At 39.4% G+C, this 25,820-nt stretch overlaps 1 protein-coding gene across 1 annotated transcript in view; it reads left to right on the top strand.

Annotated features, from left to right (window-relative positions):
• Positions 1 to 6,317, top strand: part of PLD5 (phospholipase D family member 5) — a 115,503-nt gene extending 109,186 nt beyond the window's left edge. Inside the window, exon 6 of the mRNA XM_008055632.2 lies at positions 4,969 to 6,317. Within this exon, the coding sequence (XP_008053823.1) occupies positions 4,969 to 5,225 (257 nt within the window). The 3' untranslated portion in view covers positions 5,226 to 6,317. The remainder of the gene's footprint in view (positions 1 to 4,968) is intronic.
• Positions 6,318 to 25,820: the final 19,503 nt, after the last annotated feature.

Genomic DNA, 25,820 nt, shown 5'->3' with positions numbered 1-25,820 from the left:
CTGGAAATTCTTCAGTGGAAATTAACATGCATGAAACTGTCATCTTCTATAATATTGATTATTCTGGAATACTTCTTTTAGAAACAGTTGTTAAGCTATTTTACAGCTCATTTTTTTAGATGAGTAGGAGTGCACTACAAATAATTGCAAAAACTATAGTAAACACATAAACCATTAACATAGACATTTACAATCACAATCAAGTATGTAGTGCATGTAATTGTATGTTCTATACTCATATATAACGGGTTTATGCAGTAGATTTGTTCACACTGGCATCACTACAAGCACATGAATAATGAACAACTTCACAATACCTACAATGTCACTTGGCAATAGAAATTTTTCTGATCCAATATAAACTTACAGAACTGTCATGGATGCTGTCTGATGTTGACTAAAACATTGTTATGTTCACAAGTCTGTGCTTTAAAGATGTGTTTCCATGATGTCTTCCGTTCATGGTTTCTAATAATAAATCTGGAGTTATTCAAATCCTTGTTTTTTACATACACTATGTTGAAAAGTGACATCATGTATATTTCTTCTCTATCTTGACTATTCAGCATTTTATCAAAATATGTGTAGATATAGCTTTGGGGTTATCTACTTTAAGGCTTGCTTCTTGAATTTCTAAACTGACAACTTTGTCAAATATTTGAAATATTATTTCCTCAAATTACTTTTTCTGCATCAGTCTCTTCCCTGTTCAGGACTCCAATGGAATGCCTGTTAGGCTCTTCCTGCTGTTCCCTAAAAGTAGTGTTGACTTTTTTCAACATATTGCTGCTTTCTTCCCGATTGTATAATTTTTATGATTATTTCTTCAATTTTACTAACTCTTGCTAGTGTCCCTTTTATTGTAATTGTATATTTATTTAAATATTGTATTCTTTTATTTTTAACATTTCTAATTTTGTCCATCACCCCCACTGGTGCACAATGTACTAAATAGATTAATTTTCAACCCTCCTCCTCCTCTCACACTCCCCCTTTGGATGTCCAATGTCCAAGGTACAGTTCCTCCCATACGACCCCGCAATCTCCCTACTGGGAATATATCCAGAAGAACACAAATCACTCTACAAAAAAGACACCTGCACACGTATGTTTATCGCAGCATTGTTCACAATAGCAAGAACCTGGAAGCAACCATGCTGTCCATCAAAAGAGGATTGGATTAAAAAAATGTGGTACATATACACGATGGAATACTATGCAACCATAAAAAGGAACAAAATCATGAATTTTGCAGCAACCTGGATGGAACTAGAGTCTAAAATACTGAGTGACCTCTCACAAAAACAAAGGTCCGAGTATCACATATTTTCACTCATATAATGGACCTTGAACATCCAATCTAATACTATAAGAAAATGACTGACAGTAGTGGGAAACTATGGGGGTAGTGAGGGAGATGGGATTAATGGGCAAATATCTGTCTGGGGATGGGGAAGCACCTCTAATCAATAGGGTGCCTGAATGAAATGTATTTGTATACCTAACCGTTAACTGTACCCCACAACATCATAATAAAAAAATATTGATTATTAAAAAAAAAGAAAGAAAAGTAGCTGTTAATAGGTATACAGTTTCTTCTGGAGATGATGAAAATGTTCTAAATTTAGGTTGTGGTGATGGTTGAACTATTCTGTGAATATACTAAAAACCATTAAACTGTATGCTTTAAAAGGGTATATTTTATGATATATAAATTACATCTTAATAAAATCATTAAAATAATGCATTAAATCAAAAAAAAAAAAAAGAATTCGATGTTAGTGTTACCTCCAAAAGCCCTTGAAAGGCATGCAAGAGCACCGGAGCCTTCACAACATGCTCCTAAATAACTCTCAGCCCCAGTTTAGAGGTTGTATTTGCCTGGCACTGAGTATTTGCACAGGACCATGGCCTCTAAGACAGCTACGTGTCTGGGAGCACCTGGGTAGGAACACAGCATTGACAAAGGAGGTCTCTGTGCAGCGATCCCAACACAGTATTATGTACCATTTTGAGGACAGTTTTCTAATTGATATGAAAAAAGTTCATCCAAAGCTATTCCTATCATGAAACCACTGACAACACCATTGTGCTGTTTATTAGGGGGACCGGTAGTGGGCTGAGGAGGAGAGAGATAAAAAGAAAGAGAAAGGGTCCTTCTCTATGCTGATAATACTTGATTTAGAGAATTGATATTCTTAGGCTCTGAGGAATACCCTTAAAGAGTAAAATGAGAGACAAAGGAACTCCCTTCCAATATTCCATGGGGTGTTACATGGAAAAGTGTGTTGATATGTTTGGGGACTCCACAGAACAGAGCAGGGACCAATGGGTGAAGCTATAAAGGAAGAGATACTGGCTCTTTCTAAGGATGTGTCTTCGTCCAGCAGCTTCTTCTACAGATGGCTGCAGAGCCTAAGGTCAAAGATGCCCAAGGATGGATGATCTCAGCATCTTATTCAGGAAAAAAAAAATTAATTAGCTGCGCATGGTGTTACATTCTTGTAGTTCCAGCTACTCAGGAGGCTGAGGTGGGAGGATCACCTGAGCCCAGGAGGTCAAGACTGCAGTGAGCCATGATTGCCCCCTGTACTCCAGCCTAGACTACCGAGCAAGATCTTATCTTAAAAACAAAACAAAACAAAAAAACCCAAAACTGAGAGCTTAGGCTGATAATAATTGAGGAAATAATCTTGTCTCTGTTGACATGTCTAAATATTTTTTAATGAGAATAATCCTTGGTTTATCATGGAATCTGGCAGACCTGGGTCTATCATTAATTGACCATGAGACATTGGGCAAATTTACTCACCTCTTTGAGCCTCCCACTCCTCAGCTGTAAAGTGGAAGGAAACTCTACCAACCACATGAAGGAATATATATATATGTAAATATATATATACTAAGTATAAGCTAGGCATCGTGGCTTATGCCTGTAGTCCTAGCTACTTGGAAGGCTGAGGCAGGAAAAATGCTTAAGCCCAGGAGTATAAGGCTTCAGTGAGCCATGATGGAGTACTACTGTACTCCAGCCTGTGTGTCAGAGTGAGAGCCTGTCTCTAAAAATAAACAAATAAATACCAAGCATAGTGCTTTGCTCATAGTAGGTGCTTAACTGCTCATTCCTCTATCTTCAAAGTCCCTTATATCCTGACCTCAACCCTAGCTACTCCCCTTCATATTCTTATGTCCTGTCTATATCTTTTGTCCACGAGATGCCATCCTCCCTTAGGGGTGTGGCTCTCTTTTCTTAATTATGCTCCCGTACATCCCTCATTACTCAACAAAATACTTCTTTTCTGACACATCTAGTGAGGGTTATAAATTCCTCCTCTCCTGCCCTCATGGCATTGGATACATACATCTCTTGTAGTATCTCACATGCTTTGTTATGTATAAGTATTGTGTTTTCCTTCTGGATTCCTTGAAGGCAGGGACTGTCATTTTTATTTTTATATTCACGGCCACTAATTGCCAGTATATGGCAAACCTTAGGCAGTCAATAAATGTACACTAAATGAAGGACAAAGAAATAAATGGTACTATGCCCTCCTGAGGAAAAATCTTTGCTCTGTTGGAACTCTCTCCTTGCTGGATACCAAATATAAGAGATTCATATGGGAGTTTGGGGTGGTCCAGTCCTTTTGTTGAGCACAGACATTATACCTCTTCTAGGGCAGATCTCAGGCTTGCCTCCTGATAGAAGCTTAACTGTGACCCTCCAGAATTCATATATTGAAATCTTAACCCCCAGACCCTCATTTACAGATGGGTTCTTTACAGAGATAATCAAGCTATGAGGTCATAAGGCTTGGCCCTAATCTGACTGATGTCCTTGTAAAAAGGGGATATTTGGGGACCGAGCTTGGTGGCTCAGCCTGTAATCCCAGCACTTTGGGAGGCTGAGACGAGTGGATTGCCTGAGCCCGTGGGTTTGAGACTAGCCCAAGCAACTTGGTGAGACCTCGTCTCTACAATAAATTTTTTAAAAAGAGCTGGGCGCAGTTGCACACGCCTGGAGTTTTAGCTACTTGGAAGGCTGAGGCGGAAGGATCATCTGAGCCCAGCAGGATAGTGCTGGGGTGGCGGTGAGTGTGCCACTGCACTCCAACCTGGGAGACAGAGTGAGACTCCAACTCAAAAAAAAGGGAGCGGGCATGGGGGATATTTGGACACAAACATACACAGATGGAAGATAATGTGAAGAGACAGAGGGAGAAAGGCCTGGAATAGATCCTTCCCTTACAGTCCTCAGAAGGAACCAACCCTCCTGACATCCTAATTTTGTCTCCAGTACTGTGAGATGATAAATTTCTGTTGTTTCAGCCACCCAGCTTGTGGCACTTTGTTATAACAGCCCTAGACAATGAATGCACCACCTAACATCAGGCAGTCATACTTAAGAGTCTGTTCTCACAGAAACTGCCCCGATTCCTGGGCCAAGGGGCCTGATCCTGGATCTAGGGGATGATTTACAGCCTGGTCAAGGAGTGTTTATCAGGAACTAGTTCTCCTCTGACTTCAGCTTTTCTTTGATGTGAAAGCTTCAGAGCATTGTAATTAGAATCCCTCATTTGTACTTATGGATTAGATGTTGTCTCTTTGAGATGGTAGCAATTGCTCACAGGATTTTTAAGTGTATTCCCATATATTTTAAATGTTGCTGTATTTAGTGTGTCTTGTGAATGTCAATAAGAAATAACATTTACAAAAAAGAACAGCAGATTCCTTGTTTTGAGTTTCAATTTGAGCAAAGCTGAGGAAAATGCCAAAATAATATGCAAATATTAATATGCCATATGTAAGGCTTCTTGGAATTTTTTTTTTTTTTTGGAGCTGTCAACACAAGTCAGCCTCTCTGTTGTTATTCCTGGGTGTTTATGATTTTTAATAGAGTCTACTCTGTGTTGCATTACATTGGGAATATTCCCAGAGTACCCTAACTCTTCATTTTTGTTTTGTTTACAGGGAATTTTGATTGGGTAGGGAATGATTTTACCCACAATGCCGGCACGGGCCTTGTTATCAACCAGGCAGATGTGAGGAACAACAGGAGCATCATTAAGCAACTGAAAGACGTGTTTGAAAGGGACTGGTATTCACTTTACGCCAAAACCTTACAGCCAACCAAACAGCCGAACTGCTCAAGCCTGTTCAAACTCAAACCCTCCTCAAACAAAACTGCCATAGACAGTGCAAGTGGGAAGGAGCCCTGGAGTGTATAACGCGAGGGAACAAACTGATGGGACAATTCTGTATTTCATATTTATATATAAAGGACCCAAGGAAAGAAAAACAATTTAATATGACTTTTTTTTAGGGAAAAAGCACACTAACAAAAAATATTCTCCCAACGACACATCATATCTATCTAACAATATCTTAGCGTTGTGTACACTAAAATTAAGACTTTTGTATTTGTTACTTCTGACAGAGAATGTCATTCCAGTTTAGAAGTTAGTTTTTGGGTTTGCATACAGATTTTAAGACTTTGATTCCTGAACCTTTCTAGTTTTCAAATTTTTTCTGCTGACCCAACTGGTCAGTTCTTAGGAAGCTTAGCATGAGGTGAGTGCTTTAACACCATTCTGAGAACTGCTGATTTTAGAGAGAGGAAGGTAATTTCGCCTTGGAGAAGAGACTGATAAAGCCAAGCGTTTATTCTTGTAAACCATCCCCAAGACCTATACAGTCATCTAAGCATGAACAGCCTTCATCTCATGCCAGCTTCAACATTTGAAACCCCTCCTTTCTGTCTTCCCATTCGTTTTCTTCTAATACCATAGGTTTTATTTCTTCTCACAAAATGCTTCTATTATATAGCACTTCTAAATTCACCTCAACATTAGTTCCAAGTATGACAACATCTTTTGAAAATGTATGAATTCCTCAGAATGGATGCAAAATAGAAATAGCAATCTTTAATTTTCACCTTTTAACTGCATTTTTTTTCCTACCAAATTGGTATTTTAAAAACCACAGTCAGCAATATGTACCCTTTCTCTCAAGCTCAGAAAAATTATGTAGCCACCTGCGAATATCCAGCAAGCTATTAAGTCTGCATTTGGACAATAAAGTAGTTTTTCACACTTTTATTTAGTTTATGGTATTATAAAGGAAAGATCTTTATGCGTCAGTGGGTTTTAATTTCTTTAGAATCATTATGCTGTTAAAAGTATGCCAGCAAATGTTTATAGAGCTATTTATTATACCTTCTGCTATTTAATATACCAAATGCTTTTCAGAGAAATGCAATTTAAATACTGTGCTTAACATATTTTACTAAGAAACAGAAATATTGAATTATTGTTCTATAACGTCATTGTGTGGTGTTGTTTTCTATCTATACAATATATAACCCTATATTTATGGAGACTGTTGCTATACTGGAGGGAGGTGTGGCCTTTTCAGAGCCCAGAACAGGTGGCCGGGATGCCCAGCTCCAGCATTGCCCCTGACTCTGCAGCTCAGAACAGTCCCTCACTCCTTGCCTAGGGTTTCTCTTGGTAATGTAGACAGTAATACTCACCTACCTCGCAAGGATGTTGTCACGGTAGGAAATATTTATAACTTGTTTTGAAATCAAAAGAACCTGTATAAATGCTAAGCATTATAATATATAATCTTTTTCTTGAAATAATCTTTGTGGTATCCTAATAGAATCAACACCAGGTCCTTCCTGAGAAACCAGAAGGGAAAACAAATCCATATCTTCCCAGTTGTAAATGTGGATGAAAAGAATACAGCAACGGCACAAAAATGCTGGTGTCGATCTTGATTGCCAACATTTTGGTGGAACATTTTGTTGGGTCACTTTGGCATAAGTAACATCAAGGCATCATTCCTTAGGACCAGAATATGCATGTGTTTTCAGATCAAGGACAAGCAATCTCAAGTATTTGTTTTCATTTCTAGAGACTTGGTTTCTAATATGCCAAAAAGAATAATGGAGGAGACTATGACTCTTATCCATGGGGTTTCCTTAATGTAGAATGACCATTGTTGATTATCCCGTGATCACATAACTCCCCTTTTGTTTGCAAGTATTGCTTTACTGGATATTGAAACAGTCAATCAAGAGAGCTGGACGGGAGCTGTATTTTAAGGGTAGTATGTTTTCAGGACTGATTCGGGGATTTTCAGTAAAATCCTTTGTCAATAATGGCCAGCTCACAAGACTCTAAATATTTACCACATACCCAATCTTTGTTTGAGTTGGGATTATTCTGCCCATCATGAAAGGTAAACATGGCTTTGGAGATGATTTTAAAGAGAAAGGAAGCAAAGAGTAGCGGTGGAGACAAACAAACTACCAAGTTTATCCTTGGACAAGCAAAAGCAACCTGGGTTGGGTTTGAAAATGATATCCAAAGGGAGAAAAAAAATAGTTGCTTCTTTGTTTGTTGTCTCCTGGAGTACTTGTCTACAGCCGTGGGACACATGGAAGTTTGGTATAATGAGACCCTTTCACTGTCCCTGTCTTTTGGGTGTGCTAGGAAAAGAGAATGTCATCCTTTATGGAATGGCCATTGTTGCCATTTCCTTCTGAGCCCCATCAAAATGGTAGCACCAGGAGCTGTGTCCCAGGGATTTCTGCCAAGCACCAGCAGCAGCAGCAGAGACCTGCTGGACACAGCAAGCCACCTCATGAGGGGAGTCTGGGCCACAATAGCAGCAAGGCCGCTGACCCCATGGGGCAAAGCTATCCTGTGGCAGCCAGAAAAATTACCCCTGTTTTGAGAGTGTCACAAATGGGCCCATGTTTCTTTTTTTCTTTTCTTTTTTTTTTTTTGAGTTGGAGTCTCACTCTGTCGCCCAGACTGGAGTCCAGTGGCCGCTCCCGGCCACCGCAGCCTCGACCTGCTGGGCTCCAGCGATCCTTCCGCCTCAGCCTTCCGAGTAGCCGGAATTACAGGCGCGCGCTACCACGTTCGCCTAATTTTTTGATTTTATTGTAGAGAGGAGGTCTTGCCTGCCCAGGCGGGTCTCGAACCCGCGGGCTCGGGCAATCCACTCACCTCAGCCTCCCAAAGGCACGGGATGACAGGCTGAGCCACCAAGCCCGGCTGGGTCCGTGTTTCTTAAGAGAACATTTTATTTTGCAGAACTTTCTCTTTCGTTTGGGTGTTTTATCTACCTTCATCTCTTTTAGACATTGTGTCTGTGCCAAACAGACTGCCAACTTTCTCCCAACCCCAAATGTCCCAGGAATTAGTTTGCAAGAGAGAGAGAGAGAGAAGCAAAACAAAAACACTAATTTGAGACTCTCTGATGTATGTCCATGCCAGACATGATGAAGAAAAGGGCAACTACTCACCTCCATTTTCCCCCCACAATTCCAGGAATTATTTCCCAATAGTCAAAAAAGGAAAACAAACAAAATTCGAGACTATATTTTGGATTTCTATGTCACTAACACTAACCTAGTGCCTTATTTATTCTCAAGTGTTGATTTTAAACAGTGATTCCCTTTGAGAACACTTCTGCTTTCTGTGGAGTTCAATATGACCTCTGATGGGTCTACCAGATGAACGCTTGCATAATAGTTTTGACAGTTTTTATTAGCCTGCTGTCTGTCCAAGCCACATTGCTTTTATTCCCCCATATAAAATCATTGATACTCATTGTCAAATATCAGTATATAGTTGGCTTTTACTACATTGTCACTGGCCTCTAATACATCAAATAATTGTATCAGCTTGTCACGCCATGGGAGAGGAAGTTGAACATTCTGAGAATATTCCATGCTCTGTACAGAGCAATGGCCATGCTTTGGGTACCGGAAGCCGACAGAAGAGAGGCACACTGAAAATGTCCCCACCAACTTTAAAGAATCTTGTAAACATGCTTCATAGACTTCCAAGGTCCTTGGAACATAGAGTGAAAATTAGTGTCTTTAAAAAAATCAAAGCAAGCCAGGCTTGGTGGCTCAGCCTGTAATCCCATGCTTTGGGAGGCCCAGGTGAGCAAATTGTTTGAGCCCGCGGGTTCGAGACTCGCCTGGGCAACTTGGCGAGACCTCATCTCTACAATAAAATCGAAAATTAGCTGGGTGTGGTAGCCCACGCCTGTAGTTCCAGCTACTTGGACGACTGAGTCGGAAGGATCGCCGGAGCCCAGCAGGTCGAGGCTGCGGTGGCCAGGAGCGGCCACTGCACTCCAGTCTGGGCGACAGAGTGAGACTCCAACTCAAAAAAACAACAAAAAAAGTCAAAGCGGACTCAGTAAAAGAAACAAACAACAACAACAACAGCAAAGAATCAAAAACTCTATGGACAGACTTTGCATCTGTGTAACTCTGGGCACCACTTTTTCCATTTGGGCTGTGTCCATGCTGCTGTTTTTCTCCTGTTTGATTTGGTTCTTAGTGAGATAGTTCTGATCACATTTCTGGTTAATCTTATCCTTTGAAAAATGTGTTTTGTTAATGCAGTTGCTGGTTTGTTACAAGTGCCTCAATGAACCTGGGATTGATAGAAGTTCATTTTTCCACCAGCCTGTGGCTATTCTCAGTGACTTCGATTCATTCTGAGTTTTTTGTTTTCAGAAGCCTTTATTAAACTAAATTCCATGGGGGGAAGACTAAGAACTTATTGATAAGATCATATCCAGGGTCCATCTGTCTCAGGAAGTCTATCTTAGAATTTGCCTTTTTCTTTTTCTTATGAATGACCACTGGTATGTGTTTCTCTGTCCAAAATTCATTCCATTATGTCTAATGTTTAAAGAGTATAAAAAGCTGCTGTTACTTGCCAGAGAACAGCCATTTCCTGTAATGAAAGATGCTTTGCTATTGGCTACTCAAACTCAGTTCCTTATAAACAGCCCCATATATTGTGAACAAATGTTTCATTCATTTTTTTCTGTACTTATTCTCAATGGACTGGTGTACTTTATTATAAGCCCTTTAATATAACTTCCATTTTGCCCTAGATAAATTAGACAAATTAATCAATAGTCAACATTTTCTCATTTGATTTGAATTAGCAGCTTTCCTTTTTATTTTATATGTTGTTAAACAAAAAGTAGATTTACCATTTTTACCTTATTGACTTAAATTGATGGAGGTTTTTTAATAGCCCTGAAGTCAACCCCAGTTCCCAGCTTACTTTTCCCATTTGAAAGAATTCCCATCTTTAGCTGAATTGTGAAGATATTGCTTTTTATAATGACTAGATAGGTATTCTTTAGAAGTTTCTTGAAACTGTAAAAACAGAATTTTCTTCGTTTTGACCCATTCGTAATCTTGTATTTACAGAGTTCTAAAAGTTCCCTGATCAATTTATTCTTCTTTTGGCAATTTGACAAAAAGAAATATGAGATTTACTAGGCTCCTATGCATTTTATTTTGTTGTGTTCAGCTACTAAGTTTCAAATTCTGTGACAAAGGATATCTTGAATTTTTAAAGTTCCTTTACGTGAACAGGATAAACTTGTACCTGGATATATCTATATCATTAACCTTAAGATCCCCAAATAAGTTGGTGTGGTAAAGGGCTGAATTGGGGGGCATGATTAAAATTCTCAAAATGTTCATTGACCAAATGCTTATTATTTTCGGAAGTAAATATTTATACAGCTTTTTCATACTGTGAGATGAAGCATTTCTTTTTCTCCTTAGCTTGATCTCAGAAACAGTCACTCGTCAGCAGACAAGTTGAACTATGATAAGTGATAAAGAAGTTAAGTGCAACTGACCCAAGGGACTAATGGCCCACTGTTTTGCAAATCCACAGCAGGAGGCATCTGTGTAACATGACTTCTATCTTTCCATTAAAAATAAGTTTATTTCTAATATGTGTTGATTTCATCTCACTAAGTGATATACATATATATTTCTTTTTGAGACAGTCTTGCTCTTGTCACTTAGGCTTGAGTGTAGTGGCACCATCATGGCTCACTGCAGCCTTGAATTCCTGAGCTCAAGCGATTCTCCTGCCTCAGCCTCTCAAGTAGCTAGGACCTAGGACTACAGGCATGCACACACCACCACACGTGACTAATTTTTTTTTTTTAGTTTTCATTTTTTGTAGAGACGAGATCTCGCTTTGCTACCCAGATGAATCTCAAGCTCCTGGCCTCAAGTGATGCACTCACGTCAGCCTCCCAAAGTGCTGAGATTACGGGCATGAGTCACTGCACTCAACCAAGTGACCTTTTTTAAGTGGGAAAAAAAACCAACAACCACAAAGACTCCGCTCTAAAATCTGACCCAGTGACAGAAAAGGTGCTTGTGAATTCGAGTTCAGCTTTCTCTAGAATTTACCAGCCACACTTTATTCCTTCTACACCTAAATTCATAATCAGATATACCTGATGTCTTCTTGATAAACCCATATTGAATCTCAGGTTTAGAACATACCTTGATATCCACCTAAACTAATTCCTTGGCTGGGCGTGGTGGCTCACACCTGTAATCTCAGCACTTTGGGAGAACAGATGGGAGGATCACTTGAGCCCAGAAGTTCAAGACCAGCCTGGGCAGCATAGCAAGACCTGCTTCCTCAAAAAATAATAGTAAATGTTACAAGATAAAATAAAAATAAACCAACTACTCCAGATATATAAATGCCCTTCCTTTTGGCCACTTAGAAGTTAACAACCCACTCAAACCGAACAATTGGGAGTGTTTCATACAATGCCTTTCCCACATGAGATAAAATTTTATTGATTTACAGAAGTGATTTGGATTTAAGGCAAAGTCTTATCTCTGAAAGAATATGAATAGCATGTGCATGAGGTAGGTGCCCTTTTTATAAGAAGAAATCTGAAGAGGCATACTTTTTTAAGTTGTCATTAATAAAAGAGACTTTCTCAATCTGCAATAGTCGATTTGATTTCATCAGCAGATTCTGTATCCTGCAATTTCATACTTATGTTTTAGATTGGGATAATAGTTTGATGAGAGACAATCATGTGCAAAAAGTCTAATTAAATCATACCAAAGGTGAATATTATTTGTGATTTATTTTTATTTTCTATGACAGAAAAATCAGTAAAAGGAAAAGTTATTTCACAAGTGGACTGCTTCTCAAGCTCATTTCTTTTGGCCTCAGACATGTTGAAAAATTATTAATTCCCTTATCGACTCCACTGTTTCCCATGGGTGGAAAATTCTGAGGAGGAGTTGAAACATTCTTAGCTCCTTGTAAGATGCAAACACAGACAAAACTGGTTTTTAATTTAGAGAATTTTCACATAGATGCACAACCAATTTTGGAAATATTACCTCAACTACCAGGATTAAGAATATTGACTTATATGTAATTTTCTGCTAGGCACAGTGGCTCATGCCTGTCATCTCAAAACTTTGGGAGGCCGAGGCAGGAGGATCTCTTAAGCCCAGGGGTTCAAGACCAGCCTGGGCAACATAGTGAGACCTTGTCTCTACAGAAAATCAAAAGATTAGCCAAACAAGGTGTTGCACCTGTAGTCCCAGTTACTTGGGAGGCAGAGGCAGAAGGATCACACCCTTGCACTCCAGCCTGAGTGACAGAGCAAGACCTTGCCTCTAAAAAAAAAGTTACAGTTGACTTTCCAAAATAAATGGAGGATGAAGATCTTGGGACATCTCAAAAAATATGATCCAACAACATTCATGTCAGTCAGTGCTGAATCTACAATTTCCCTTACTTTTTAAGTAAATAAAAAGCATTTACTTAAAATTAGCTGCTTCTTTAGAAACTGCATTAATTGAAGACAACATCCCCAAAAATGTAATGAAAGTAAGGCAGCACCATAGTTTTAAGAAAATTATAGTACTGACAGAGCACTTTGAAAATCTTCTGTGGGAAAACGTCATTGAGAAACAAAAACTGTTTGCCCCCAGTGATAAAGTTATCTATCATTATCCATATTTCATAGATGGATCTATAGTGTCTCGGAGAGACCACGCCCATAGCTCATGCAGATGCAAAACCATGTTTTCTGCCATGTGAGCTGTCTACACTGGGCACAGCTGATTATACCAAGGTTCAGGACCTGAGCCAAAGAGAGAGTTAGGCCACCTAACACTCTGGCCACCAGTGGTAACACTGCAAAGGTTTTTGTAAAGTCAAGGAAAGATGTGCCAGCAGTGCTTTTCTTGTTTGAAGGCACCTGGCCTAACCAACCAGAGCCCTCCTTTATGGAGTCTGAGTATAAGAGTTAGAAAATAAATGAGTAGCAGGAAGAACAGCCACAATAGACACAGTCATCATAGTGGTGCTGCTCAGAAAAGTAGTGGCAGTTACTTTTGCAGTCAAGACGACCAGAGTTCTTGTTGATTCGCCATTTCTGCTCTTAGGTTATTGGAGAGATGATTGATTCTGAGCAATGAATCTGGGCTTTGTAGTTACTGAGTTGCATTCTTTTAATAAGGTAAATAAACACATTAACTGAGATAACCTGACTCTGTGTCTGTTCTTTGCCATCTGGAGGGGCTTACCTAACACACTCAATAAAGTGAAAGCTAACTGCACTTCTAAGAAGCCTAGAAGTAAAAGAGGAAGGAAAAGAAACACTGCAGCATACCCTGTTTGGGTTAGATATTGGAAATCTCTATGACAAAGCACATGTATCCACTGCATAAGTGTTAAATATCAAATCAATAGTAATAAAATATCTTAGACTCATAAGGATGAATTAGAAACATTGAGCATGGGAATTTAAAAAAAAACTATTCAGGAGACGACTATATAGAAAACACGAGATTGTTAGAGATGGAAGAAAAATTAGAACTCTCGAAGCCCAGATCCATTATTTTTCTTTTTTTTTTTCAATAATCAATGTTTTTGTATTATGATGTTGTGGGGTACAGTTAAGGGTTAGGTATACAAATACGTTTCATTCAGGCACCCTATTGATTAGAGGTGCTTCCCCATCCCCAGATAGATATTTGCTCGTTAATCCCATCTCCCTTCCCCCCCCATTATTTTTCTATGTGAGGAAAATGAGGGATAGAGCACACACTGAGTTATGTAGAGGCATATGTGTTACAAATTTAGATAAGGTTTAAAATATTCTAATGATTGTCTTAACAAATGTAAGCGTCACTAATCATATGCTGAATGTTCAGTGTAAGTAGGTAGTTTAGGGGGATTTTAAGAAGACAGAAGTGAAACTATTCATGAGTTCTGACAAAGAAGGCTGAGCACAGTGGCTCACACCTGTAGTCCCAGGACTTTGGAAAGTCAAGGCAGGAGAATCACATTATCCCAGGAGACTGAGACCAGTCTGGGCAACACAGCAAGACATTGTCTCTACAGAAAATTTTTAAAGCTAAAAATAAATAAAGAGAGGTTTGACAAAGGAGATGAGTCTTTGAGATGCCATAAGAGGAAGTGGGGTATGGTAAATCATATTTAGCCTGGTATGGCTTCCAACTCAATTTGAGTAGGAGTTAATAATATCAGAAGAAGTTCTACACTCGTGTGTTCTATTTCACATGTAGCCTATTGTGGGTATTCATTCAAAAGTTTTTTTAAAAAACCCTGAGCTACTATTTAATGTATGGGTTGAGAGAAAAATTCTGTATTTTGGAGTTTGTCACTTAGCCAGTTGGTTTATAGTTATTTATACAAAAGGATGCATGAGCCAGAATATTGACAGAGTATAACGTCTGCTGACAGTGGTATATTGCTAAATAGTTACTATGTTCATGTAGTTAAAGGAGCCTAATAATGTTATGCCATAATGTGATGGTCTGACTTAAATGTCAATTTGCCTAGGCTACTGTCCCATTATTCAATAACACACCAGCCTAGGTATGGCTGTGAAGGCTTCTTGCAGATGTCATTAAAGTCTAAAATCAGTTTTTTGGTTTTTGATTATTTTTTTAAGTAGGAAAGATTATTTTGATAATCTGGTGGGCCTCAATCAATCAATTGGAAGGTTTTAAGAACAGAACTGAGGCTTCCTACAAGAAGAAATTCCTCCTGTGGACTGCAGCATCACTCCTGCCTGAGAATTCTAACCTATCCTTCCTGATGGGCTGCCCAATGGATTTTTGAACTTGCCTAGCAGCCCACAGTAAATCAAATTTTCAATAAAGTAATTCCTCTGTGTGTGTGTGTGTGTGTGTGTGTGTGTGTGTGTGTGTGTGTGTGTGTGTACTGGTTCTATTGCTCTGGTGGAATTCTGATACAGATAGTAAGCAATCTCAAAATTTCAGTGGCTTAAAACCACAGAATTTTTTTTTGTGCACACTGTATATTCATCATGAGTCATCAGGGGTGCTCAGCTACTCAGGGACCCAAGCTGACAGAGCAAATGTTGCTGGTCACCATGCCAGAGGGAAAGGAGACAGTTGCTGGAGGTTCTTACATCAATAATTAAATTCTCTGACCAGGAAGTAACACATGTCACTTCTGCTCACAACACAATGGCCAGAACTAGTCACAAGATCTCACCCAGCCAAATGCTAAGAAACACAATCCTACTAGCATTTCTGGAACGGTGGAGAATCCCAAATATTTAGTGTATAGTATTAATGACTGACACCACTAATTATAAAAACACAAACTTATCAATGAGCTTCTCATTTAGAGTAGGGACAAATTCATGAGGACAAAAAATAAGGAATGTTTAAGAATGATTAAGGACATAAGAATTCAGGGATGAAAATGACTCTCTGAAGAAAGATGAATTAAACCAAACAGATCACACTAAATTTGGTGTCAGTATCACACACCAAAAAAGTCATGCTCTGAAAATGTACTCAAAGATATCAACCAGCTAACTTTAGTGATTAAGTAAGGACAAAAATAGTCATGAATATAAGGGGCTCAGAAAGCTTTCTTTAAGTGGTCCTGGGTTTCAGATATCTGTTAAGGTGGATGTCAGCACTTGTCAACACTTAAAATGACAGGCTGAGCACAGTGGCTCACACCTGTAATCCCAGCACTTTGGGAAGCCAAAGCATTAAGATTGCTTGAGCCCAGGATTTTTAGACTAGCTTGGCAACATAATGAGACTTCATCTCTACAAAAAAAAAACAAACTCAAAAAATTAGGCTGGCGAGGTGGCTTGTACCTGTAACTCCAGTTACTTGGGAGGCTGAGGCAGAAGAATCGCCTGAGCCCAGGAGGTCAAGGCTGTGGCAATTGTGTCACCGCACTACAGCCTGGGCAAGAGAGGGAGACTTCAATTCAAAAATAATAATGAATAATAGATAAATAAGTGCATAACCAAAAAGAGGAATGTTTTCAACTGAGCTCTGTGAGTTTACCGAAATCTTCCTATGCAAAGAACCTCAGTTTGCCTTTGACTTTCATGAATTCATCTCTTAATGTATGACATTTCCCTTTACTGTGTAGGTTTACTACTCACTTATCTTTATTTTCTTTATGAGATAAAACCTTCTATTTCTTTAATACATATTTCCCTCTTCTTTTAACAAATAATGTGTTCCTTTCTTAAAAATTATGAATTTCTCTAAAATTATATCCCAGGAAGCAGAGAGCCTTTTAACAAGAATGTTTCATATTCTCTAAAAAAAACTTAGCTTTCACTTTCATGAATGCTGTTTTTGAGAAATAAAAATACAACAAATAATATTGTGTTTTATGTGTGAACTAACACATAGGGAGAGCCATTCAAGTAATTAACATTTAGTGAGCTCCAGTCCCCTCAATACTGAAGTCGGTGCTGTGGAACAGACAATAATGAATGAGATTTTGCCACTGCCCTCCAGGGGAATCCAGTACAGAAAGAAAACCCAATCAGAGCGTCTATTCAACTTGAGCAAATAATTTTCTAACATTTGCCCACTATGGTATCCTAACCTAGTTCATCAATAGAAGTATAGTTTGAAGCAGTCTAGTTCAGATAAATATTTCCCTAGGAACCCAGTAGAGGGTCCGGCAGTCAGGAGAAAGCCATGTGTCCAAACCAGCAGGTCCCCTCACTCCACGGGCACACACTTCTCCAGAAACCCAGCTGGTTTGTCCCCCCATACCCTCTCATTGCCTCCATGGTCATGAACTGAGGCACATTAAGGTTTGGAGTCGGGTAATGGGAGCAGTCCACCCTCGTCCCTGAAGATGGTAGGGGCGTGGTTTATGTTGGGAACTTTCAAACAGCAAAATAACTAAAAGTCATCTAATTTTTATTATTACCATGCACCAATAATTGTAAACAATGTCAGTGACAAAAAACAGTCCTGGAGGGAGTATTGTCTAAAGTTCTAACTAATTGACTATATCCAAGGAGGACAGCTCCCTTTTGCCCTTCCTTTGGTATGTTACTGTGCATGAGTGAAATTGTTTTCCATTTCTGGAAAACATGAAAACAATCAAAATTATTTGCCTCCAATCCCCAGGAGGAAATGCACTCACTCATTTATTCAATAAATATTTAATAATAATGTATTATATACCAAGCTCTGTGGTGAGTGTTGGTTATTTCACAATGAATAACATAACTCCTCCTTTCAGGGGCCTCAGAGTTTAGGGAGAAGAGAAAGAAAATAATGAAATGCTATGTTAAGAACGTAAAGAATTGTTTCATTTCCTATAATGATGTGTAGTGTTAATTAATCCATTTGCTGAAAACAACTGGAAAAGCTAGGATAACATTTTAATGTCACATTTGTTTGGTAAAGCTAGGATAGCATTTTAATTGCCGCATCAGAGATACATCAAGGTAGAGAGGAAAACTGCACAGTCAAGTTCTGAAAGAGAAGAACCTGGAGAAGGAGGTGAGTCAAGAATTTGCAGTCTCTTTTCCTCAGAGCCATCTGCAGATTACAGAAACACAAATGCTAAGCAAAACTTTCAACACATGTACAAGGGGTTAGAAAAACAACGTTGGAAATCAAACCCACTAAGGAAGATGGGCCCTAATAAGCCCCCAGACTTTGAGTTGAGACACTGAAGGAGAATATACAAGGAGTAAGAATGAACTGGAAACAGACAAACCCTATCGGATAACTTCAAATCATCTCTGTCTCCTGTTGAATCCAAATGATTTGGGGTTGTCATTGCTCCTATCTTATTCATCTGCAAGATGCAAACAAATCTTCTCACTGGAGGAATATAACATTCAGATTATTATGTTATCACATTTTTGTATACAATGTTTGGTACTCAATGAAAAATTACCTACCAGGCACACAAAGAGACAAAACTATGCGCCACCCAAAACAAAAGAAACAACAAATAGCGTAAATAGTTCTATAGGTAATCATCTAGAAAATGGAGAAATCATACACAGGCTTTTAAATAGCCCTACTTGTGTGTTCAAGGAATTAAAAGACCACATTGAGAATGTTGGCAGAAAACAGTAAAGAATCAAATTAGGCGTAGCACGGTGGCTCACACCTGTAATGTTAACACTTTGGGAGACTGAGGCAGGCGGATCTCTTTGCCAAGAGTTCAAGACCAACCTGAGCAACATAGCAAGATATTGTCTCTACAAAAAATAAGAAAATTAGTCAGCATAGTAGTGCATGTCTGTAGTTCCAGCTGCTCGAGACACTAATGTGGGAGAATTGATTTAAGCCAAAAGTCCAAGGTTACAGTGAGCTATGATTGCACCACTGTATTCCAACTGGGCAACAGAATGAGATCCTGTCTCAAAAAAAAAAAAAAAAAGAGTCAAATTAAATCCTGAGCTTAAAAATGCAGAAACTGAAATTAAAATATCAAATGATGGGTTTAACAACAGATGAAGAAAAACAAAAAGAGAATTACCAGAAGAAAACAAAAGTCTATTTTGAATAAGAAAAGACATAGAGACAGAAAATAAGAACAAAACAAAGAGACATATAAACTATAGGTTAAAAGAGCTAACATATGAATAATTGGAGTCAAAGAAGGGAAGGACAGGCATGGTGCCTCACACCTATAATCCCGCACTTTGGGAGGCTGAGGTGAAAGGATTACCTGAGCTCAGGGGTTTGAGACCAGCCTGGGTAACTTGGCATGACCCCGTTTCTACAATAAATTTAAAAAATTAGCCAGGTGTGGTGGTGCATGCCTGAAGTTCCAGCTTCTTGGAAGGCTGAAGTATCACCTGAGCCCAGCAGGTTGGGGCTGCGGTGGCCATGAGTGTGCCACTGCACTCCAGTCTGGGTGATAGAGTGAGACTTTGACTCAAAAAAAAAAAAAGAAGGGAAAGAGAAAAAAATCTGGCAGTAACAGTATCTGAAAATACAAAGGCTGAGAATTTTCAAAAGCTAATGACAGATATGAGCTCGTAGATTCAATAATTTTTTTTAAATAATTTTTTTTTCACTCTACAAGTCTAAAAAGATTCAATAACTTTTATAAGTCACAAGAAAGAAAAGTACAAAGAAAACCCATCTCAGGCACATCACAGGAAAATAGCTAACGAAGACAATGAATCAGACAGAGAAAAAATACATACTACCTTCAAAAGAAGGAACAATAAAAAATAATGGCTGAATTTCTAACAGAAACAACAGAATCCAGAAGATAATAGAATGAGTAATAACTTCAAGGTTGTGAAAGAAATAACCGCCAACTTAGAATTGTTTATCTCCCTCAAAAGTATCCAAAAGATGATGATGAAAAAAAAGTAATTTTCAAGCAAACAAACCTGAGAATTCTTTCACACACCAAAGGAAATTCTAAATGACCTTCTTCACGCAGAAGGCAAATATACCCAGATGAAAGCTCAGAGATGCAAGACAGAATGAAAATTAACAGAAAGGGTTAATATATGTGCACATCCAAATAAACTTGGACTGTATAAATAAATACTGATTTCTTACAGCATAATAGATACCTATTATATCTATATATAAAAGGGGAGAGAGAACTAAAACATGCCAACCATCAAGTACAAGCTGGCAGACATGGGGAAGCAAGGAAAGGATTGTTCTAAGGGCCTTGTATTATCTAAAATGAAGGTATTTATTTACTTTAGATTTTATAAGCCAAGGATGCATATGAAAATCTCTAGAGTAATCATCAAATGAATGACAAGAGGTGATATAGCCAGTAAGCTAATGAAAAGACAGAAAGAAGATTTTAGAATAGTTAATTTACCAGAAGGCAATAGTAGAGAGACAAGAGAACACAGAACAGACCAGACACATAGAAAGCAAAAATAACACAGTATATTGAATAAAATTAATCCATGATTACTTTTATTTTATTTTATTTTATTTAGTTTTTAGTTTTTAGTTTTTGAGTTGGAATCTCACTCAGTCTCCAGACTGGAGTGCAGTGGCTGCTCCCGGTCACCGCAGCCTCTACCTGCTGGGCTCCAGAGATCCTTCCGCCTCAGCCTTCCAAGTAGCTGGAACTACAGGCACGCACTACCACGCCCTGTAAATTTTTAAAAATTTATTGTAGAGATGAGGTCTCACCAGGCGGGTCTCGAACCCGCGGGCTCAGGCATTCCACTCACCTCAGCCTCCCAAGGCGCGGGATTACAGGCTGAGCCACGGAGCCCAGCTATTACCTTAATTTTAGACAAAAGATAAAATTTTAGGCCATTGCTTTGCTAAACTCTGGTTTGGTTACGTGGCTCTTTGAGCTATTGTCGCCATTGTTTTCCTAGCTTTGGCCCCTCCCCAACCTTGGGGAGGCGAATCTTCTCTCTCTCTCTTCTCTCTCTCTCTTTCTCTCTCTCCAATTTGCTTTCTAAATAAACTATATTTTCCAATCTTTTTTTAAAAAGGATAAACTTTTATGATTGGATTTTTAAAAATAATGCTATGCTACTTTGAGAAGATATGTCTTTAATACAAAAATTTGCCTTCTCATGGAGCCTGAAATTCAAAGCTAAAGCATCACTGGGCAAGGTGGCTCATGCCTATAATCCCAGCACTTTGGGAGGTGGAGGCGGGAGGATTACCTGAGCCCATGGGTTCAAGACCAGCCTGGGCAACTTGGCATGACCTCGTTTCTACAATAAATCAAAAATTAGCCAGGTGTGGTGGTGCATACCTATAGTTGCAGCTACTTGGAAGGCTGAGGCAGAAGGATCACCTGAGCCCAGCAGGTTGAGGCTGTGGTGGTCATGAGCATGCCCCTATACTCCAGCCTGGGTGACAGAGTGAGACTTTGACTTAATAATAATAATAATAATAATAACTAGAGTATATTTTCCTTCGTTTTTCATGAATTTGTGACAGGCACGTGTTGAATATTTACTTCTTCCTTTGGGATCCTGTAGAGAACACTAAATCCATAATAAATTAGTCTTATTCATAAACCTAAGGGGAGGACCTGAGCCTAGAAAGAATTTTAACACCTCAAAATTGTAAAGAGTACATGTGTGACTAAGATGTAAGAAATGAAACATGAGCATTTTGGAAAAGAAAATGGGTGAAGACCATCCAAGCTGCAGAAGAAGGTGTGAAATAAATGGATGTAGCAATGACTGAGCCAAATCTGAAGTCATATTTCTTTAAATTTAGTTCCCATCTCATTTACAATGAGAACTTTGATTTCCACTGTTAGCCTGTCTGTGTGTTCTTTCTCTATAGGAAAGGCTATCTATCTGAAAAACTCAGCTATGCTTGTTTTGTTTTCTGTTTGTTTTGCTTTGTTCTCTTCCTGTGACAGATTAAATGCTTGTTTTAAAATAAAAATGTACATCATGTCTTGGCCATATTTTTATTATTTTTTTAAGAGTCAACAATAAAAAGTACTAAATCAAAATATCAACCTGCAAAATAGACAATGGGTTTGGAATATTATTTTTATCTTAGGGATTATTCCCTTTCCTGCTTGATAAAGGAACTGAACCATGAAGTTACACAGTGTCACTTACATGGACGTGATTACACTTTGAAAACATAAATTTGAGTTGACCTTTTTTAAGAAACTAAGATACAGGCCGGGTGTGGTGGCTCACGCCTATAATCCCAGCACTTTGGGAGGCTGAGGTGAGAGGATTGTCTGAGCCCCCGGGGTTCAAGACCAGCCTGGGCAACTTGGCGGAACGTCATCTCTATAATAAATCAAAAAAATAACCGGCATGGTGGCACATGCCTGTAGTTCCAGCTACTTGGAAGGCTGAGACAGAAGGGACACCTGAGCCCAGCCGGTTGAGGCTGCGGTGGCCATGAGCATGCTACGGCACTCCAGCCTGGGCGACAGAGTGAGACTCCAACTTGAAAAGATAAAAAAATATACAAAAAGGAGCAAAATTCCTCTTGGCTTTAGCAGGTAAATCTTGAGTATCAGCATTTGATTCCCAGAACTTACATGAGAAAATAGCTTTGTAGGTAAACTGTAGATACAGATGAAGGGTCTACAGAGGAATCAGTAACTACTTCACAAGATCGTCTTGCATCCCTTCTGTTCCATCCTGAGTAAATGATGACTGTCAGATGGAATACCGACCCTACTCTCCATCAGGAAAGGTACCACAGAGACAGTCTTGTAGATTGCTGTGTTCCCAGCACTCAGCACAGGTGACTTATACTAGGCATATAATAAACAGCTGTTGAATGAATGAGTGAAAGGATGAATGAGGTGGCTTTGTGAATGCATTGTTCTTAAGACCTTTTCTGATGTGCAAAATGAAGGGACATGCCTCTATATAGGAGTTGTTCATAAATAGAGCTGCCCTTTCAAGCCTGACGTTTTGGCTAACTCAACTGTGAGCACTAAAGGAGAGCCTTGCAGGATTCTCTCACCAGGCCTTGTTAAAAGATAGGGGTCATCTTCCAGATGAAACCTCCTGGTAGGACACAGGCAGTATCCACCATAGCATGTGACACCTACATAGTTCCCTGGTTCTGTTGGCTTGGCCTCAGTGGGTGTTGTTGAAATAACTCGGAGTTTGTGACTAGAAAGACCAGTTGACTGCCATAACATGGCTGTCACAAGGTTCAGATCCCATTTTTCAGGTGATCCTCAAGTGATTGGGTGTGGGGAGAATTCACTCAGAATAACCAACCTCAAGTCATTAACGTATAAGCTAGAGTACCGTCTAATTTACAAGGAGAACTTTGACTTCCAATGTCAGCCTGTCTGTGTGTTCTTTCTCTATAGGGAAGGCTATCTGGCAAACCTGGTAGAACCATAAACATGCTCGATGTGTGTGGAAATCCAAGTAAGGCAGTCACGTGGACACAGGGATATACAAGCTAAGGGATCAGAGCAACCCTGCTGATGCCTGGAATCCTTTCCAGCCTCTGGAGTAGTGGCATAAACACACTGACAAGGTCTTGTTGGCTGGGCTTCTTTTTTGTTTCCACTTCCTTCCTCCGAGGAGGACTGCTTTAGTTGTAGGGCAAGCAAGGCCGTCCTTCTGAACTCGAGACAGTTGGAATCAAAGCCATCCAGAGAGAATCTCATCTTCCTCTATCACTCCTCCTCCTCCTACATACACACACCACTTCCATCCACACCTTGAGCTTACTATCACAGTGGTGGGCACCACCCTTCAAGCTACTCACCACCCACCATTTTTAGGCAGCAAGGAATTTTTTTTTACTCCTCCTAAATTATTTCCAAATCTGTCCACCCTGCACATTCCTAGTGCTTTGTGTAGCATCCCCACCTACCCATGCCTGTCATCTTTTATTCCGGTTTATGAAGCAATCTTCTTGTCACCGATACTGCCCACATCCAAAGAAACTAGAGAGTTTTTTCCAACATGGTCATTTGACCCCAGGCTGCCCACTCTGAAAATATTTTGCTGGTGCCTCATTCTTCGCAGGAGAAAGTCCTATTTTCTTAGCCTGGCACATAAAAATTTAGAACTGGTCCTGGGCCCTCTCACATTCCTCCCAGGTCTTCTACAGAAGCCTTCCATACTGCACATACTTCTGTTCCCCATAGCTACTTGTCTGTCTCTGAATTTGTCTTGTTTTCTAAAACTTCCATCCTGTTTCCTGAGCCAAAGCCTCCTTTCCCTGTGGCTGCACTTGCCTCTATAACTTGTCCAGCACTTTGAGAGACTGAGGTGGGAAGATTGAGCTGAGATGCTCAAAACCAGCATGGACAGCTAAGTGAGATCTCAGGTCTACCAAAAAATCTAAGAAAGAAAGAGAGAGAGAAAGCAAGCCATAAGCACTGTCTTATCCTTGTTTGCCCAGTGTTCAATAAATGTTTGTGGAATAAGTTAATGAGCATATGTGTCCATGATAGTGAAAGATCTTCTTGAACTACAATATTAAAGAAATACCGATTTAAATATTAGCTCTGCCACTTTTGAGCTATGTGGTCTTTGGCCTATTAATAAATCTCGCTAAAACTCTCTTTTCTCACTTGCGACAAGGATATCATAAGAGATTCACTGGAGATTTAATTTTGTCCAGTCTGAAAGCTCTGAGGTCACACCTTCACTTGTGTGGTAAATCAGCCCTTCCTGAGACCATACATTATCGCAGTGGTTTTTCTTAAATTTTATTCACAGTTATTCATAAATAATCTCTTGGTGACTTTTAAAAATGGGTAGTGACACATTCTGTGATCAGTTTTACTATTTTCTTTTTCAACCGATAATTTATTTCCAAGTCATTTCCAGCCACTTCGTGTTAACCTCCAGTTTCTTGACTACTCCAAGCATGTCTTTCACCTCAGAGATTGATTCGGTTTTGAGTGTCATTTTCACCAACATACCTAAAAGCACGTTGTTAGTCTCGGCTCCTGTAGCAAGTGCTGCGGGCAGGCCTTCCTCTTCCCTCAGGACACATCACTGACCAAATCCCTGGTGTCACCTCCAGGGAATGTATATTCCCAGTGCTTTGAAATGTGAGGAGTGCGTGTTGGGTCCTGTCTCCTCCCCTCAGGACAGTGACGGTCCCTCCAGAGCATTTTCCGTAGCACTTCCTTATGGCTCATCCTGACTGTCCCCTCTTCTTTATGAGTCTCTCTCCTACTTTTCCTTGGAAGTAGGGTGTATGGAGAACAGGAACACATGAAGAGTGAGAGAAACTCTCTGGCACCCTGGCCACCCCTTGTCCCTTACCCTCTCACTTCTGTCCAACTCCAATAAATTTCAGGAAAACCAAGAATTCTAATCAGTCCACTTACATGGATCCTGTACGTGTTGGTCTCATTCTACCAGTACTCACAAGTCTTCTAAGCTAAGAAGGATGCAACCAGACACAGTGGAGCACAACTATAGTCCTAGTTACTTGGGAGGCTGAGGCAGGAAGATCTCATGAGCCCAGGGGTTCGAGGCTGCAGTGAGCTATGATTGTGCCACTGCACTCTAGCCTGGACAACACAGCAAGAACTTGTTTGCAAGGAAGAAGGAGGAGGAGGAGGAGAAGATGAGGAGGAAGAGGAGGAGGAGGTTGATGTAGAGTATTGACCTAAAGTACGGTGGTCTCCTCTGAAAGAAGGGAGTATTCAGACATGTTGGTTCTTCTTTCCCTTAATATCCTTTCTAAATCCTATAGTGTACTTCCCTAGGCCTAGGTTGAATATGAAGACTGAAAATTGTCATGGTTTAGCTATAGAAGATGCTTAGAGATACAAGATATTCAAGTAGAGAGGATACTTTTTTCAGGTGAAAGATACCATTGGAAAATTATGGAGGGACATTTTGAGTATGTAAGTGGATTCAAATTAGGAAGGAGAAGAACAAAACAACTTCATAATATCTAATTTTTAATACCTAATGTATCGTTGAGGTTTTTCACACACTGACATGTATTATGGGACAATTATGTGCTCTCTTTGTATGCATGAAATATTTTATTACAGCAACCCTCTATACAAATGCTGAAGCAGTATACATAATTTAATATGATTTTGAAATGCTGTGTTTTTTTTTTGTTAATTTTGGTTTTTAAAAATGTCACATTTTTACAGTATGCCAAACCATAGCAACTATTTTTGTGTCCATGCAGGAACTAAGCCAGTATCCTCACACTTTATTTTAATAACCTACCATATAATAGC

Source organism: Carlito syrichta, unplaced genomic scaffold (assembly GCF_000164805.1).
Source record: "Carlito syrichta isolate Samal-C Ts95f unplaced genomic scaffold, Tarsius_syrichta-2.0.1 Scaffold301897, whole genome shotgun sequence".
Taxonomy (NCBI): domain Eukaryota; kingdom Metazoa; phylum Chordata; class Mammalia; order Primates; family Tarsiidae; genus Carlito; species Carlito syrichta.
This window is presented reverse-complemented; position numbering and strand designations above follow the sequence as displayed.